The following is an 18,718-nucleotide window of genomic DNA, read 5'->3' on the forward strand; positions in this document are numbered from 1 at the left end:
TGCAAGCACTCCACCTCCCATGGGGGGACGTCGCATCACGACGCTTTCTTGGCAGACTTTTTGTTACGGGGTGGTTTGCCATTGCCTTCCCCAGTCATCTACGCTTTACCCCCAGGAAGCTGGGTACTCATTTTACCAACCTCAGAAGGATGGAAGGCGGAGTCAACCTCGAGCCGGCTACTTGAACCCAGTTTCCGGCTTCCGCCAGGATCGAACTCAGGTCGTGAGCAGAGCTTGGACTGCAGTACTGCCGCTTACCATTCTGCGCCACGGGGCTTCTTTACCGTGTCTGCAAAGAGTACGTTAAATCCAGTGCATGCCCATGCAGAAAAGTATTGCCTAGAGAGACCCTGAGTTCCTAGGAAGCTGGGTTTGAATCCTCACTTCTACCAAGGAAGCTCGCTAAGTGACCATGGGCCTGTCACAGACAGTCTGGCCTACCTCACATGGCTGTTGTGTGAATGTTCTAAGCCACTTTGAGTTCCCAGTGTGGGGGGAAAGTGGGACATACGTATATGCAAAGATGCATACATGGTCTCCCCCTTGTTTTTTTGTTTTCTTGAATGAATGGTAGTATTTTCTATATTTCTGTTTCTCTGTGTGTTTGTCTTAGATTTTATTTTTCTCTTTCTATCTTTTTGTCATTTGGGACAAACTCATAGAAAGGTTGTTAAAGTTAATTGTTTTAAAGCATTTGATAAACCAAAAAGTTACCCTCTCCTGATTTCATCAATCAGCAGATTTTAATTTTTAAAAAGAAAAGAAAAGAAATTTGTAATAGAAATATAAAAACTGTAGATGGCAAATTGTCTTCTTGGGCATTCTCCCCTGAGTATGATAGAAGAAGGCAATGCATCTTCTCAGATGGTCTTTGCTCCAACATATGTGGACATTGCAAAGTGTGTGTGCGTGTGTGTGTGTATAGCAAAGTGTTTTCTTTAAAAAATCTGAGTATCAGCCTTCTCAAAACTACTATACAGACAATTACTATTAGTCTTCAGAGTTTCACTCTTAAGAAAAAGATTGGGAAGGGGAGAATATTCACATTATAAAAGACCTGGTTCACCTTTCTCTGAAAGTTATTAACTATGAAGCTCTTGCTGCTAGATGGCCTGTAACTTTATAGTAGAAATATGTACAGGACCGTCACTTATCGTGGCTAGTATTCATCTGGTTCCTGGATGGCAGTTAAGCAAAACAGTGACCTTCTACAGATGCCAAATTTGATGGTGGTAAAATGTTGCAGTCTTCCAAATTGCAAAGAAGAAGTTACAAGCATCTTACAGAAATCAATATAATTGCAGCAAACAACAAAGTTGGCCAAACCTGGCTTAGGATAACTCAGGAGGGTAGCAGGCAATCCCGTCTTGCTTATTGGTGGACCTTTTCATCCCTCTTCCCATTTTTCATGAGCGTGTTTCATGTTCCAAATTGGAAATGCCACAATCATCATCTTCTGCTAGGTTTTGTTTTGTTTTGCCTGCCATGTATTAAAAAAAAGACCCGTAAGATTGTTGTGATGTCCTTCAGAATAAATCAGTTATTTTGTTTTAACTCAATCTCTCTGTCCGAGGCAGTCTGGAGAGCTGCCTCAGATGGTGCAATGTTGTGTTTGCTAAATTGTGTTATCGGCACATTTTTGTAGCACAATCTGAGATGTGTAAACAAAGCCAGCGGGATGCAGATCCGGCTGCCAGATGAGATTCTTCGCAGTTGCAAGTTGCAAGAACGGGCTTGTCCTGGACGATCATCTTTCTTTCTTTTTTAATTCCATTGCCGATAAGAATTGGTCAGATGTTAGACAAAACCAGGCAAAATTGCTGGGCAGCGTTGGTAGATTTCTAAACAGGATAATTAGGGTGCAGCTTCCTCTACAGCAAAGAGGCATCCTACACCCTGAAAGCTTTTCAGCTCACAAACAAGATGAGGAAGTTAGTTCCCTTCGGAGGAAACTTCGGTGGCATCTATGTGGAGCGCAAAGGTGCCCCATCGCTGCCACAGCAGCAAGCAGTACAGAAACAGTGTCCACAAACCCTGTTCCTGTATCGCTTGCTGTTCCCACCACCTCCAGCCCAGTTCTTCCCTGTCCAGCTTATGCAAAAGCCCAATGCAATGACAATTTTGCCACGACCCCTTTCAACCAGGAAATCCTCCCTCTTTCTCTACCAGTGCAGCTCAGCAGGGAAAGAAGGGGAAGCACATTAAAGGGCTAATGAGAGGTGCATGGTAGCTAGCTGTCTCTGTACTATTTTAAAAATACTGCTTTGCTCTGCCCATTCCACGTAGTGATAATTGAAGGAATAGATCCAGAGGAGTGAGCCATGTTAGTCTATAGTAGCAAAATAGTAAAAAGTCCAATAGCACCTTTAAGACTAACCAACTGTATTGAAGCGTAAGCTTTCGAGAGCCACAGCTCTCTTCGGCAGATGCATCGTGACAATGCATCTGACGATTCGTGGTGATGCCTCTGACAAAGAGACCTGTGGCTCTTGAAAGCTTATGCTTCAGTAAAGTTGGTTAGTCTTAAAGGTGCTACTGAACTCTTTACAGTTTAAGGAATGTCCACCATGGCACTCCCTTGCAGCACCTGAGCAGATGTCCCATTTAGCTGGACTAAAACAGCTCTGGGATTGCTACAAATCATGCTTGGAATGAGCAATCCTGAGATTTCACGGGGGCTTCCTAGTTTGCATTCAGGGAACAACCCCCGTGCGGAAGCAACCACTGTCAAACACTGGTTTCCGAATCCATACATGCTGAAAACATAAACGTGGGACAGTTTTTTGGAAGACTGAGAGTCTCTTTACATGAGACGTCTTACACAAGAACACTCAAGTGTAGAGAGATGCAATGTTAGCCCGGAAGAGTAGTTTAAAAAGACGCCTGACAGAGCCTTTGGGAAGGCAAAAAGGAAATTTACAAACCCTCTGAGGAGCGATCTTTGCAGGCTCTGTAAAGAGGTGAAATTTTAGACTACACTTCTCGACTAATATTGCTTCTCCCTACACTTGAGTGTTCTCATGAAAGATATCTCACGTACAGAGATCTGTCTCTCAGAGAGGGCCTCTCTCCTGATTTTCTCCTGCAGTTGACTTTCATGCCTTTCAAAGATTGTATGTGGAAGAGGACCCCTGAGTTTTCCTTACCTTATTTGGTGAGGAGGAACAAAAGGGTTGTCTTTCTTTCAGTAACACGACTTTTAAAAGATCTGGAGGATCCATTACAATTTTTGTCTCTTGTCTAGTAGCTCTGAAATGCCTCTGGATTTCAGATGACCCGAAGTATCTCTTGTTGGCACACCAATGTCAAAAGATTAGCATCTGTTGTTTCTGAAAATATGTCTTGAAATGTATGTAGTTTTGTAGAAAGTGTTTTACGATCTCCAGCCTACAACCCAGACAAGCGTGGGTGTTTTTTAAAAATTTACTGTGCTGCATGCCGTTGGCAAACGCCACTGCATTTTGTATTCCGATCTTTATTGTCGGGGGCAATTTGAAGAGGGAAAAAAGGAACTTACATTGTTCTTTCTTTTTTGTATTTCTCTCTCATTTCTTCTCCCCCTTGGCTTAATCTTTCTAGGAATCTGAAAAAAAGGGCTTAATAGAAAGAATTCACATGGTCCAGGACATTGTTGTAACAGTCCAAAACCTCTTGGAAGAAATTGCATCTTTTGCAGAAAGGATAAAAAAGTAAGTGGAAAGTTTTGGGTTCCCTCTACTGTAAGTGGGGGCGGAGGGGTTTCAGACCGCCATGATGGAGACCCGCGGGCTAAAGAGTTCACTGGAAAAAGCTTAGAGGTAATTCCTGTCATTGTATCTTCAGTTCACTAGTGATAACACAGTTCCCTGTATCATGCTGTCCATTTTCTGTCTCTTGCATGTTAATTTATGAGTGATCGCCCATAGCGAGGTTGCTCCCTCACTACTCTTTGGAGGTACTTCTGAGTACCAGATAAATTCCTCTGTTGATCTCTGCTCCCTGACAGACGCTTAGAATGCCGCATTTCTTAGGCACACCACATGGTGGCTGCCAGTGGAAGTGCAGGAGAAGAGTTGTGGGTCCATGAAAAAAAAAAATTAAATCCAAATGCGGCTCTCCAAATTGCTAAAGTTTGAAAACTGCTGGCCTAGGATATCTTCCAGAAGCCATGGACAATTCTATCTAGGAAAGAACTTGAGGGGAGGGGCATTCTTTAGTCGCTAGTATTTAGAAAGCTGTAGGGAAAAGCAAGAGTCCAGTAGCACCTATAAGACTAACCAAATTTGTGGTAGGGTATGAGCTTTCGTGAGTCACAGCTCACTTCTTCAGACAGAGCTAGAATGTGAGTCCTTCTGCCCTTATATCTTGGTGAGTAGAGTGAGTTTAGATGCCAAATAACACTGGATTTCAGATGCTGAACTAATCTTTTGTTGACTTGTACACACGATATTCCTTTATTCTTTATTATATTTTGATGTTTAACCACTTCTATTCGCGTTTCATTGCCTTACACAGAATATTTTCGCCTCCACGTGTGATTTTCCACCCGTATTTCTTGTAATAGTTTGGAGGAGTCTCCCTGGTTTGTTCGATTCTGTGAAGCTAGGCATATCATGAGAGGGAGGGCAGGAAGGGTTACTTCAGTGCTTAGTTCTCGTGGCCTCTTCTTACATGCCCAGGGTAACGCGGATTGCCACTTTGAAGTCAGGAAGCAATTTTCCCCAGGCCAGTTCGGCTAGGGATCCTGATGGTGTTTTGCCATCTTCTGGGCATGGAGCAGGGGTCACTGGGGGAGGGGTGGGGGGAGGTAGTTGTGAATTTCCTGCATTGTGCAGGGGGTTGGACTAGATGACCTTAGAGGTCACTTTCAACCCTATGATTCTCTGATTCTATTATATACTTAAACAAATTGACTGATTATATTTTTAAACCCTATGATTCCTCCAGGGCTTGTGTAGGGTTCCCAGCCCACAATCCAAGTAGCTTTTATGAAGCTAGGTCAATGACATTTCAGCAGCAGGCCCTGCGCCGGTCATCCCCAGACTGTTTTTTGGCTTATCTGATCCCTCTCAGCAAGAAGAGCTGAGGTGGGTGTCTGCTTTTCACTCCTGCCCACTTGGAGTAACTGTGCCCCCCCCCTATTTTCAAAAGCCAAGACTTTCCAACAGTTCCACTCTTTTAAAAAGAGACGTGTGGGGTCTAAAAATACAACAAACCCCATGTGTTGTGATTCCGTAACATCTGTCCCAGCTGTGCGGGAAATGGGAAAGGGATGTCTTCTTAGCCTGTGAACAGAGTACTGTTCTGGGTGCAGCTGTATGGCAGGAAGACTCGGAAAGTTGGGTGACTCTTAGTTCTGGCATTCACGTTGACAACAATGGTCCCTAAGAACCCAAGAGGGCACTCGTATGGCTGCCCTGCCTAATCCCCCAGGAATCCCATTGTAACTCAACAGTAACGTTGCTATGTACAGGGGAGAGGGCAGGGGGAGTCCACCGAAGTGGTTTTAACAAGTGACACAACGGTTTAGACAAGCGCTTCCATCGGTATAACCCTTTGTATCAAAGGGAATTGCTAGTCGCTCTGTTCAGCCGGAGGTCGGGTGGCTTTAAAAATAGTTTCCATGTGTTTATGGGCCACTTTCTCACCCGTGCTTTAATTTTAAATTGCAAGGTCTCCCCCTGTAGAACTGCATTAATTCCCCCGCTCGCCCCAATCAGCTTTTTATTCATCGAATAAGACAAAGTGTTTTTCATAGCTCAGTCTGGTAACCTCTGGTCAAGGACTTCCTCTTGCCCCAGCATCCTATATTAAGTCTATCCCGCAAACATCCAACAACCAATGCCTTTCAAAAAGTGCAAAGCTTCTATGAACCCAGCTTCAGGTGCAGAACCAAACTCTGAGAGGTCCTGTCAGACAATTGCTCACTGGACTTCCTTTTCCTTTTCACTTCTATATCCTGGTTCATACATGCTTGGCTCTTGCTTGCCTGCCCATGCCACGCTTGGCCCCTGCCTGCCCGTCTAGCCACCTGCCTGCCCTGTGCTTGGCCCCTGCCTGGCTGCACTTCATAACTATTGGCTGAAGCCAATGGTTACAGTCTGGGTTGCTTGACCTTTGCCAAAAGCTGCAGCCTCATATTTACTCCTGTGGTCTCCCCAATAACCTCTGGTCAACTCAAAAACATAAAATGATTTTCTTTCATTGTCCCTGGTCCACCTAATTGGACCAGGCAAATTATGAGGGCAGTTCATAGGTGATGAGGATGATAAGTTCATAGCATGAAATTATGGAAAGGTGATTTAATGATAAAAACTGACCTGTCGTGTAAAGTCTAAAACCTTAGCTAATACATCTGATAGAGTCCTAGAGAAATGGCACATGTTCCTCCAGTATTGGTGGTATGATGAAATTTAGGCCAAGGTTGTACCTTCTGTATACTTTAGGTATGTTTTGATGAAATCAATGACTTCACCACTATTTTTCTTACATACTATCTGTTGTTTTAAATATGTGCTCCTATGTGCTTCATGCAGTCTAATGTCAACTCGAGAATTGCTTATGTTCTGTTTCAGCATTTCTTTAACTCTGTATTGGATTCTTACTAATGCTATGTCTTTGTAAAATTGTATTTATTTACCTTATGGCATTGTTCATAGAAATGTCCTTGAAACTGACTGTACTAATCTTACACTGTGTAATCCGCCTTGAGTCTCAGTGAGAAAGGCAGACTATAGGTGACATACATACATACATAGATTTCTGTATAACAGAAATATTTTTAATGGATAAAATGGGGTTTGGGGACAGAGAGGGCTATGTGTGCTGCCCTGAGCCTTTGGCAGAAGAGTGAAATGAAAAACCAAGTAAATATCCGCAAACACCTAAAGAGTTCTCTCTTCTCTCCCCTCTCCAAACTGGTCCACAGTACATTCAATTGGACTGTCCCTTTCCTATCTGGCCTCGCTTGCTTAGTCTTTGCAGTGGCGACAATTGTGCTGTACTACATACCGCTGCGGTACATCATATTACTCTGGGGTAAGTCTGTGCTTTCCCTTCTACATAATTTACTCATGGAATTTCATCTGAAGCAAATGTACAATGACTAATTTGGTTGGATTGGGTTTTTTAAATTCCTTTTTAGCAGCTTTTAGCAGCTTGCTATTGATAGAAATGGTATTTGTTGCAAACTGCCTCATGGACTCTTTGAAGTGAGATATAAATGTCATCAATGTTGAAGAGGGGCTGTGGCTCATTGGTAGAGCATCTGCTTGGCAGGTAGAATGCTCCAGATTGAGTCCCCAGCATCTCATATTAAAGAGACAGGTAGTAGGTGATGTGAAGAACCTCTGCCTGAGATCTCAGAAAGCTGCTGCCAGTCAGAGTAGACAATACTGACTTTAAGGACTGATCTGATTCAGTATAAGGAAGGTTCATGTGTTAAGGTGATATGAAAGACCTCTGCCTGAGACCCTGGAGAGCAGCTGCCAGTCAGAGTAGACAATAATGACCTTGATGAACGGACCATCTGATTCAGTACAAGGCAGCTTCATGTGTTAAGGTGATGTGAAAGACCTCTGCCTGAGACCCTGGAGAGCAGCTGCCAGTCAGAGTAGACAATACTGGCCTTGATGGACTGATGGCCTGATTCAGTATAAAGCAGCTTCATGTGTTAAGGTGATGGGAAAGACCTCTGCCTGAGACCCTGGAGAGCAGCTGCCAGTCAGAGTAGACAATAATGACCTTGATGAACGGACCATCTGATTCAGTACAAGGCAGTTTCATGTGTTCAGATGTGTGCATGATTGGTAAAGACACAGAAGTCAACATTACAACAGAAGGGTCATAGGAAGACTGACACACTCAGACCATTGGTCCAAATACTGCAGTGCAGTCTACTCAGGCAGACAGCCGCTCTTCAGAAGCTCAAGCAAAAAAAAAGGCTTTCCCATCACCCAAGATCCTTCAATTAGAGCTACTGGGGATCGAACCTGGGGCCTTCTACATGCTAAGCAGTTGCTGTGCCACTAAACCATGGCCCCTCCTGAGTTCTAGGATCTCCAGTTGCAGAGCTAGGTGAGAAACTCTTCCTGAGACTATAATGAGCAGCCGCCTCTTGGAAAGGGATGATAGAAATATGTCAATAAAATAATGAATGCAATTTGCTAAAGTAAGTGGTTTTCTTGCACTTTGTTTTTGTTTATTTTTTGTGTATTTTCCATTTTCCCCCTTTGTTGGGGGACCCTCCTTCACTTCATCCTCACAACAACTCCTCTGTGAGAGATTGTGGTGAGCCCATGGTCACACAGCAAGCTTCCATGGCACGGTAGGCATTCCAACCCATTTGTCCCAGGTCCTCTAACCACAGAGCTACTTTGACTCTCTTTTGCTTGGCCACAGATACCTGGGTACCGCATGCACCCTAGCACATCCATTGCGAAGGGACACGTACATGTAAATTACAGCTGTTCCCTTTTTTAGAATACCCAGAAATGGGGGCTTTCATAAATGGATGCCCCGGACTGGGGGTGAGGCAGGGAATTTGGTTATCTGACCCCAACAACAATACATGGCCCTCAAAAGCCAATGTTAATTTTGGGACATGGCTATTCCCAGGGCTTTTTTTCAGCTGGAACACGGTGGAACAGAGTTCCAGAACCTCTTGAAAATGGTCACATGGCTGGTGGCCCCACCCCCTGATCTTCAGGCAGAGGGGAGCTGAGATTGCCCTCCATGCCGCTGGAGCAGCACAGAGGGCAATCTAAACTCCCCTCTGTCTGGAGATCAGGGGGCGGGGCCACCAGCCATGTGACCATTTTCACCGAGGGCGATTTAAACTTTTAAAAATTCCCCCCTTGTTCCAGCTGACCCAAAGTGACGTCATTGGCCCTGGGAGCATGCGTGCACTTTGCACGCGCACATGTGGTACAAGGGGCACCACCTCCCACCAAGAGTTGCCCCCTGTGCTGGCAACCCACTGAGTTCCACCACCTCTTTTCCTAGAAAAAAAACCCCTGGCTATTCCTATTTCTCAGTAGCTTTAGAATAATGGGATTTTTCATTGCTGAGGCAAGCAGCAATGAAACCTCCCAATGCTTCCTTCAAGGAAAGACAGGAAAGAGTCCAGTAGCACCTTTAAGGAAAGATGTTCAAGGAAAGATGTCTGTGAATGATTCCACATGACAGCATCCCAGTGACCGGCTTGTTCGTTAGATTTTTGTACTATTCTTTTACTTGGAAACCTTACTTCTCCCACCTGCCTGAGCAAGTGAAGTATTTATATGCTTGTGAGTGTTAACCATTTCTTGTGTCTCTCCCCCCCCCTTCTCAGGCATAAATAAATTTACAAAGAAGCTTAGAAACCCCTACGCCATTGAGAATAATGAGTTACTCGATTTCCTCTCCAGGGTGCCATCTGATGTTCAAAGGGTAAGTAATAAACAGAGCCCTCCGGCAGAGAGGTCCAAAGCACCACCAGGTGAACAAGCTCGAGGAACACAATGCGAGGAGGGGGTGGGCTAACAAAGAGAGGAGGCATCTGAAGAGGTCATGGTTAGGGATGAGAAGTAGAGTTGCCAGATTCCTGGAGAGCCTGGAGTTCTCCCAGAATTAGAAGTGATCTCCAGGGTACAGAGAACTGCGGAAGAAATGTCAGTTTTGCAAGGTGGACTCTATGGCGTCACCTCCCGACTAAGTTCCCTCCTCTCCCCAAACTCTGCCCACTCCAGGCACCATCCCAAAATCTCCCAAGAATTTTGCAAGCCAGAGATAGCAACCTTGATGGGGAAGGATGAAGGGGAAGGAACCCGTTGAAGAGGGAGGCAGAAACTTTATCCCCAAATTGTGCTCTGGAATTCACACTTTGGGAATTACTGAAGAAGGCTGATATTGTTTGTGTGTACGTACATGCATGCGTACACACACAACAGATATAAAAAGTAATTAAACATACCATACTTTTCTCCCCATTGGGGGACCCCCAAGCAGCTTACATTTTCCTTGCTTCCAATTTATCCTCATAACAACCCTGCGAGGTAGATTACATGGAGAGAAAGTGATTGGCTCAAGGTCACTCCGTGGTGACTCATTTGCCTTGAAAGCCCCTTGCCATGATTCAGTTATGACTTGACAGCACATACATACATATGGAGTGGTCATTGGAAAGGCAAAGAGAATCCCTCTTCTTGGTGAACTGAATCCTGCCTTAGTTTTGTTTAGCATGTCCCAATATATAAAAGCCATCAAGCTGGCGTGCAGTGCTCCTCCCTTCCTTGTTTCTGGAGGATCGGGGATTTGCAGTCGCATTAATATTTATATACCAAAGATAAGCTGCTTGTCTGTTGACGTTGTATTTGAGGTTTGCATTTATGATATGTGCCTGAATGGTTTCTCTGATTCCCGGTGACCTTTGAGGAAGCTGGGTCTTCAAGGTAGCGGGGGACAAAAACTGCATGTTAAGTGTCGAGAGCTGGGATTAGTAAACTTTGGGCCTTGAAAAGTCCCCCAAGGCTTTTCATGGTGGAATCCTAAACAGAGAGTCACTCAACAAGAGATGCCTCAGTGCATGTCTGTTAAGTGTCAGGAGACACAATGTTATCCGGGAAGCATAGTTTTGAAAGACAGAGCCGGAAGAGATCACTCCAGAGGAACAGATTCTCTCCCAGCCCTCCGCTGCTTCTGGCGTGCCGGACTGGGGGCTTTCTGGAGCTTTTATTCTGCTGCCCTCGCTGCTTAAAACTTTGAATGAATCAAGCGTCTGCTGGGCAAAGGCACTGGAAGGGGAGATTCCAGTTGCAGTGGAGGGCTGTGAGAGAATCCATCCCCTCCGGAGCGACCTCCGCCGGCTCTGTCATTTAAAACTATGCTTCCTGGCTAATGTTACATCTCTCGACAAGTGAAGAACGTATGTCAGAAGTATTGAGTAAAGAAACTCTAGTTACACCCTTCTAAATTTGTTTGAAGTCAGCGGGCTTAGAAGTGCATAACTCTGCTTAGGATTGCTCACAACACTTTCTTGCCTCCTACTCCAATTTTACAGCACAACATGACGCTTTACTGTGTAACGGGAAGAGGGTTCTTTATCAGCCTTTGCATGAGAGAACAAATCTTTTAAGATAAAGTTGGGAGCATGGAGGTGGCGGTGGAATAAATTCTTTCTTAGAAAATGCAAAGATCAGGTAGAAGCCCCCCTTTCCCCCCTCACCCCATCCCCAATGCATCTCATTAGGAAAAAAAAGTCTGGTTTTAATATTTTGGTTTTCAAGAAATGATGCATGACTTCTCAAATCCTTCCTGCAATTAATCCCCCCCACCCCCGTGTTACTGTGTTTTGAAAATGATTCATTACTTTTGAACCTTCCTTGGTTTTCCCTCGCGTTTTCCTTGGGGAGCCATTAACGCGCAGCCGGCATGAGCTTGGGTTACCTTGTTGCGAACGTGATGTCTGTTTGTTTTTACAGGTGCAACATGCTGAATTGAAACCATACAGCAGTTCTAGCCCCATTAGGAAGAAACGGAGCGCCCTGTAGGGTGCCGAGTATGGAATGTGGCACCCCCTCCACCCGGACACCCTCACACACATGGCTCCCCCCCCACCCCTGATCAGATCAGTGCTTTGACCGAGGCCAGTTTAAGAAGGAACCTATCCTGGCTCTTCCTCCCAACAGCTCCCGTAAGAATGGAGTTGGAACAGCAGAAGGCCAAATGGTTTCAGGCGTGGATTTTGGATCGCGGACGTTTGGATTGAGCAACAGCAATTTTTCAACAAAAGAGTGATATTCTCAACGTTTAAAAAAATTCCAAGAGATGGGAGTGTCTTCACTTAGCCACGTTACCAAGTATCGCTGATTTAATTTTAAGTTCAAATTTAAAAGACTCTGATGCCCTTCCTCCACTTTATATTTTTAATTTTTTTAAAAAAAAAAAATCATAATGGCGAGGAATTGCTTATCTATTCAGACATTCTCACTTTTTCATCCAGCAATTGCTGCTGATATATTCATTGGAAACTGCCATTAACTGTTAAAATCCAGTTGCTGGACTTAATTAGAAGTTCGTTGCAGGCAACGGACGTCCCCAAGCTGCCACCGAATGGGAGTCCCAGTGTCGGTTGTCTCCCAACGATCCTACAGATGCTCTACTTCCAATTTGCCTTCAAATCTTCCTTCTTGTCAGACTCCTATCAACCTTTCTTTTTTCCCGACAATCCAAAGAGATGCCAACACTACATATACAAAATACTTTTATAATCTTAGAGACAGAATTGCAACGGTTAAAAGGACATGTGTGAAAAAAAATATAAGAAAAAAATTAGTGGTGATTTTTTTTTATACTTCTTCAAGCAATATGTAAGTAACTTGTGGAACTCACTGCCACAAGATATAGTGGTGGCTGCTAACTTTGAAAGGGAATTTCGCAAAGTCATGGAAGACAGGTCCACCGATCGCTGTTAGATATGATGGTTAAAAGAAACCTCTATGTTCAGAGTAAGATGGGTTGGGACAGCCATGGCAGGGGGAGGCTTGGGCTCCTATGCCCTGCTTATGAGCCTTCCACAGTATCTGGCTGGCCACTGCAGGAAAAAGGATGCTGGGCTAGGTGGACTATTTGTCTGACCCAGCAGGGCTCTTCTAATGTCCATCTGTCAGAATACCTTGTTTAACATGACTGGTGCAATTCAGGGCAGGTCCTATTCTACTACTACTTTGCACATCTTAATAATTTGGTGGCTTTTCAACTTTGCTCTGTTAGCTAGCAGTGTCTTAAGCAGTTATTCCTGTTAGCTGGTATGAAACCCTTTGGAGGCTGGACCTACAAGTGTGAGTAAAAAAAAACAACACCTCCCACAATGATACTTTTTTAATGCTGCATTGCTTGGCCTGGAGGCACGGTTGTCCTGTGAGTATGACCAGTTTTGGTATTCCATTCCTAGATAAGGTGTTGTGTGGGATATGCACCATTTATGAAAATCCAAACAGGAGGAGACAACCATTATCTTGTGCGCTACCTGGAAGCCTCTGGCTGACCTATCTCAGAAACAGAGAGCTGGACTCTTCCTTGATCTAATCCTACAAAGCAATTGTGTTCTTCAGCTTCCATGAAGCAGCAAAGTGGAGACATCAGGATTTGAGTCCAGTGGCACCTTAGAAGATCAACAAGATTTTCAGATTTTCAGATTCCAAAAGGAAGTGCTGACTCTCAAAAGCTTACACTCTGAAACTCTTGTTAGTCTCTAAGGTGCCGCTGGAATCAAATCCTACTGCAGACCAACACAGCTGCCCACCTAAAACTATCCAAACTGGAGACATTTTCCATCAAAATCAAATATGAGGACGACCTTGGAAGGTGGTTGTTGGATGCACGTGGCTGCAGGTCCTCGCATTATCCTCTCCACGCAGGTCAGATTTGAGTTTGATGGAGCTGAAGGACCAGCAGGTCTTAAAACAACAAGCACCAAGTCCCAACCTCAGAACAGACTTGCCTCCACTGGGCTGATCCTGGCCCTCCATAATCTCCTGGTCTTCCTTTGCTTACCTATAATAACTATGCTGCATTTCGATGAAACGTCACTTGGAAATTCCTAGAGAACTCCTCCGTTTAAGTACCCGCTTACTTTCTGTAAGGTCATGATGTATTTAACCCTTAAGCATAACTTGTAGATGTGATTTTACGGGAGACTGGATTTTATAAAGAGGACCCTTTGATGACTCAATAAAGACAGAGTGTATTTTATTTTAAAGAAAAATTGACAATGTTCAGCGTGTGTGGTTCTCTTCGGCCTGCCCCCTAAACTTTACCTATGTTTATATGTAAATATGCACCGTGATCCAGTGGTTCCTTATGAATGCAAAAACCTCATTGCATGTGTGTATAGTAGCCATATAGGTGCCAGGGCATCACTTTGTGTGCATGCTGAAAGCTAGCCATTCCATTTAAATGAATGGAAGCATCAGTCATCAGAGTAACATAGGGTCCCGGGTCCTGGATCAGAGGCTTGCGTCAGAATCTTGGAGCTGAGTACATGAGCAAACTGATTCCAGTGGGACAAAGAGTCTCTCTACACAAGACATCGGACATGTGAAGAACACATGTTGGGAGATGCAATGGTAGCCGAGAAGGGTAGTTTAAAAAGAGCTGGCAGCAGGGCAAAGGCTTTGCTATACACTGGAGCTGTGTGAAGGGGCTGTGAAATGCCAGAAGGGAAACTTCAGCCCACTAGAACCTCTCCAGGCCCAAGCCCGGCTCTGGAAGGCAGCTCCAGCCCGTTTCCATTCCTCGCTGCCCTCTTGTTGTGAACCCACACAATTTTAGATTTGAGAAGTGAAATTGACAGAGCCATTGGGGAGAGGAAGATGAAATTAACAAACCCTCTGAGGAACGATCTCCACTGATTCTGTCTTTTAAAACTACGCTTCCTGGCTAATATTGTAACTCCCTACACTTGATGGAACATGCACCAAGGGGTCTCATATAGAGGGACTCTCACTTTGGATGACTTGATGAACTATGGATTGTTGTGAACCAGGAGATCCTCAATATCTAAGCAGCTTATGGACTTTCAAGAATTGTTTCTTTATTATTATTATTCATTTATACCCACTTTTCATTGCAATGGGGACTGAAAAGAGCTTACATCATTCCCCTTGCCTTTATTTACCCTCACAACCACCCTGTGAGGTAGGTTAGGCTGAGGCAGAAAGAGTGATTGGCCTAAGATCCCCCAGCAACCTTCTTTAGCAGAGTGAGGATTTGCATGTGTGCTTCCCAAATCTTTGTCTGACACTTTGGACTACTGCAGCACATTGGCTCTCTTTTTCTTATATCAGCATATGAATGCAGACCAGTTGAGGGCCAGTTTGGTGTAGTGGTTAAGAGCGGCAGGACTCTAATCTGGAGAGCCGGGTTTGATTCCCCACTCCTCCGCCTGAAGCCAGCTGGGTGACCTTGGGTCAGTCACAGCTCTCTCAGAGCTCTCTCAGCCCCACCCACCACACAGGGTGATTATTGTGAGGATAATAACAACACACTTTGTAAACTACTCTGAATGGGCATTGAGTTGTCCCGAAGGACAGTATATAAATCAAATGTTGAGGCAGTCACCATCTCTCAGTCTGTTCTGTGATTATTGTTTTGGAGATAATAATAACATACTTTGTAAACCACTCTGAGTGGGCATTAAGTCATCCTGAAGGGTGGTATATAAATCAAATGTTATTCAAAAATACCAATTTGGTGTAGCGGTTAAGAATGGCAGGACTCTAATCTGGAGACCTGGGTTTGATTCCCCACTCCTCCTCTTGAAGCCAGATGGGTGACCTTGGGTCATTCTTAGCTCTCTCAAAACTCTCTCAGCCCCACCCACCTCACAGGGCGATTGTAGGGAGAATAGTAATAACACACTTTGTAAATTGCTCTGAGTGGGTTGTTAAGTTGTCTTGAAAGGTGGTATATAAATCTTTATCATCATCATCATTCTAGTTGATGTGTGCTGGAACTGAACCAGCGGTCCAACCCCAAACCAGAAAGTTTGATTTATGTCTCATGTCAACCATACCCTTTCACGATCTGGCTCCTTGAATGAAGTTTATAGAAGGGATGGGAAAGAGAAGTTGGCTTTGCCTGAAGAGGTGTGTGTGAGAAGTGAATCCTCTTCTAGCTTAATACTGTACTTTTATCTGCAAAAAGCTTCGCAAGGCTAGGTCTGGGTGCATTGCTTTCCCCCCTCTTTCAAATCACACAAGACCACAATAAAAGAAATTTGCTCTTCAGAGCTTGTAAAGTTTGCAACTCAGGGAAAAAGCTGAAGTATTACAAGTGATGGTTAATCTGATGTGCTGCTGACGGAGTGGGTTGTTTTTCTAATCATTCTGCACATGGGAAAGATTGAGATGGAGTTCTGTCACTTCTGGATTGATTTATCAGCAGGGGAAGGGAAAACCCTGGGCGGGTGGCAAAAAGGGATCCAGCAGAGGAGGAAATAATGTGTAACAATTGTGTTGCTTATTGCCTAACAAACAGTTGCCCTAGTTATTACCTGCCAATGCAACTGGATTTTATGGTTTAATAGAACAATCTTGTGCTATGTAATTGAAAAAAAAATGATACTGGCACATGAAAAATAATTTTTGGCTATTGGGCTTCTATCTGCTTCCTTCTCCAAATAGTATATCCATAACCCCATTTGCCTTGCAACATATTGATTTTATTACCAAAACCATTTCATGATCACAATTACGCAATTCCATGCGATTTACATTATTGTAATTTGGTATGAACATATTAGTCTTCTGTTCTCCCTGTGGAGAGGGACAAACACACAGAAGAATGCCAGAAGTGCTTGTGTGGCATTAAGACTACATAACCCATAGTGCAGTGGTCTGGATGGAAAACACATAAGCAGCTACAACATTGTAAGACTACAGGTCCCATCATGTCCTGCACCCACGTAGCAGACAATTGATAAGATTGCAGGGCACGCAGTGCAAATGAAAGCAAGTAAAATGTGAAGAGAGATGGCTGTCTTATTGAAATCAGTTACAGGGGAGGTCAAACAACAGTTAAAAATAGAATTCCTTCTAGAGTTTCTGTGCATCACTGATGTGACGGCTGATGTTTGAAAGGTATACTGATGTCAGCCCAAGCATCAATGTTCAAAGAGCCTCGATCCTGTCTTTCCTTCTGCATGTTTTTTGTATCGGCCAAATGAAAGTAACCCTTTTCCAACTCAGTTCTAGTGGAACACGTGTCATGGAGGCCCCCGTCTCCCACAGGCTCTGTTCTGAGTTCAACTGCCGTCTGCATTAAACCTGGCTTTGATCACGGTCATCTCTCCTCCCTCACTCTCCCACCCTCCAAGATGTCTTGAGATCCCTTGAGCTTGGCTCTGGCAAAGCAAGATGTTTCTGAAGAGAGCAGGAGCTTGTAGGGGAAGAAGAGGAGGAGGAAGGATGTCGCCCTCCTACCGTTCCTGGCAAGGGATGACTTTACTGAAAGTCAACGCCATCGGCTTGCATTTATCTCTGCCAGCCTTCCGCTGTATATTTTTTGGTATTCGCCATGCATTGTTAACAGTGATTGTCATGTAATTAAATCACTGCTCATCACGAGAGCCTATTTTTATGCTGAGATAAGCATCAGAAGTCTGCAGCAGCGTCCCTGAGATCAATAAAGATGTTCCCCGTAGGATTACAAATAGACTGGGGTTGTGCAGGGCACCAGAATTAATTAGGAATGATTTCTCTCTATTCCCCCCCCCCGTTGCCGCCTTCCTACTTTCAATACATTTTTAATTGTTTATCCATTTTCAATGAGCTTTTAAATAATCTCTCCTGGAGATGGGGCTGGTCATATTTGTGTTTGAGGCCTGGCCAGCTCATGAAGCCATGCATGGCTAATGGGATGGGGTGGCGTTCAGTGGTAGGGCATTTGCATTGCATGCAGAAGGTTGTAGGTTCAATCCCCAGCATCTCCAGCTAAAAAAGATCAAGCAGTAGGTGATGGGTAAGACCTCTGCCTGAGACCCTGGAGAGCTGCTGTCAGTCAAAGTGGCCAATACTGACCTTGATAAATGAATAGCCTGACTCAGTATAATTTATTTGTCTAAAATGTTTATATATAAGGCAGGTTCGTGGGTTCAAGATGGACAAGTGGCCCCGGGTGGCTGATGTCACTAAAAATTGGGATTAGACATGGGCACGAACCACATTACGAACCAAAAAACCCCACAAACTGCCCAATCTTCCGTTTGCAAACCGGCGGTTCGTGAGGGTCCATGGCCAACGAATCAGAGTTCATTGGAAGCCCGGTTCGTTGTGTTCACCCATGGTTCGTGAAGCCAGACAGTCAGGCACCATCAATCAATTCCCTTGGAAACGGAGCTGGGGGGATGCCTGAAGTCTGTCTGCACTCCTTCTGTTGCCCTGGAAACCCGAATCGAAGCTCAGCTTACCTTGATTGGCAGGTCTTCCTTCCAACCATGCAGCTGTAAATTGGTTACAATTGGTTACATGGGAGAAGACACCCAGGGGGAGGGAGGGGGAAGGGGGGTGTTCTGTAGCCATAGGCATTCCAATCTCATCCCTGCAAACCCTGATAGGCAGTTCTGACAGCCAACCCCTTGTACACTGGGCCACCGTCAACTGGTGGCTCTAATTGTATCAAATGGGAGTTTCCTGGGGCCTCAGATTGGAGAGGGAATAACTCCAAGATCCCTATTGCAATCTTGACTAAACTTGGGTGCTGGCTGGAGGAGAGCCTGCTAAACACTCCCTGTGAATATGGGCTCTCTAAGTCCAACGGGGGCCGTTCTGACACCCATGAACCATGAACCAGTTCGTCAGTGGGAAATGTTCGTTTCGGTTTGCTGGTTCGGGTTTGTCGTCAGCACCGAACCACGAACTGCTGGCTCGTTAAATTTTTTGGGTTCGTGCCCATGTCTAATTGGGATGCTTTAAGACTCACCCACTTTATCATACCAGCCCTACCCACAGCTTCCTTTAGCCAACCCATCCAAGTTTCCTGTCTGCTCTGTGCCCCAGCTTCTCTCATGGATGCCAAACACAAACCTCCATGTTCAGAGGCAATATACCTGTGCCCACCAGCTTTAGGAACTAAACCTCACAGAAAGGTTGGTGCCATTTCAAGTCCGACTGTGCCTCCTGAGGCAATACTTTTTTGAGGGGGGGGGGGTTCACCACCCTCTCTCAAAATTCCAAGGGTGCCCACAGTCCCCCAAAATTAG

At 44.7% G+C, this 18,718-nt stretch overlaps 1 protein-coding gene across 2 annotated transcripts in view; it reads left to right on the forward strand.

Annotated features, from left to right (window-relative positions):
- Positions 1–13,717, forward strand: part of MCTP2 (multiple C2 and transmembrane domain containing 2) — a 161,103-nt gene extending 147,386 nt beyond the window's left edge. For both annotated transcript variants that reach the window (XM_055002760.1, XM_055002761.1), the window contains 4 exons: positions 3,580–3,689; positions 6,908–7,017; positions 9,311–9,408; positions 11,439–13,717. In XM_055002760.1, the coding sequence (XP_054858735.1) occupies positions 3,580–3,689; positions 6,908–7,017; positions 9,311–9,408; positions 11,439–11,507 (387 nt within the window). In that variant the 3' untranslated portion in view covers positions 11,508–13,717. The remainder of the gene's footprint in view (positions 1–3,579; positions 3,690–6,907; positions 7,018–9,310; positions 9,409–11,438) is intronic.
- Positions 13,718–18,718: the final 5,001 nt, after the last annotated feature.

The sequence above is a fragment of the Eublepharis macularius genome, chromosome 18 (assembly GCF_028583425.1).
Source record: "Eublepharis macularius isolate TG4126 chromosome 18, MPM_Emac_v1.0, whole genome shotgun sequence".
Lineage (NCBI taxonomy): Eukaryota > Metazoa > Chordata > Lepidosauria > Squamata > Eublepharidae > Eublepharis > Eublepharis macularius.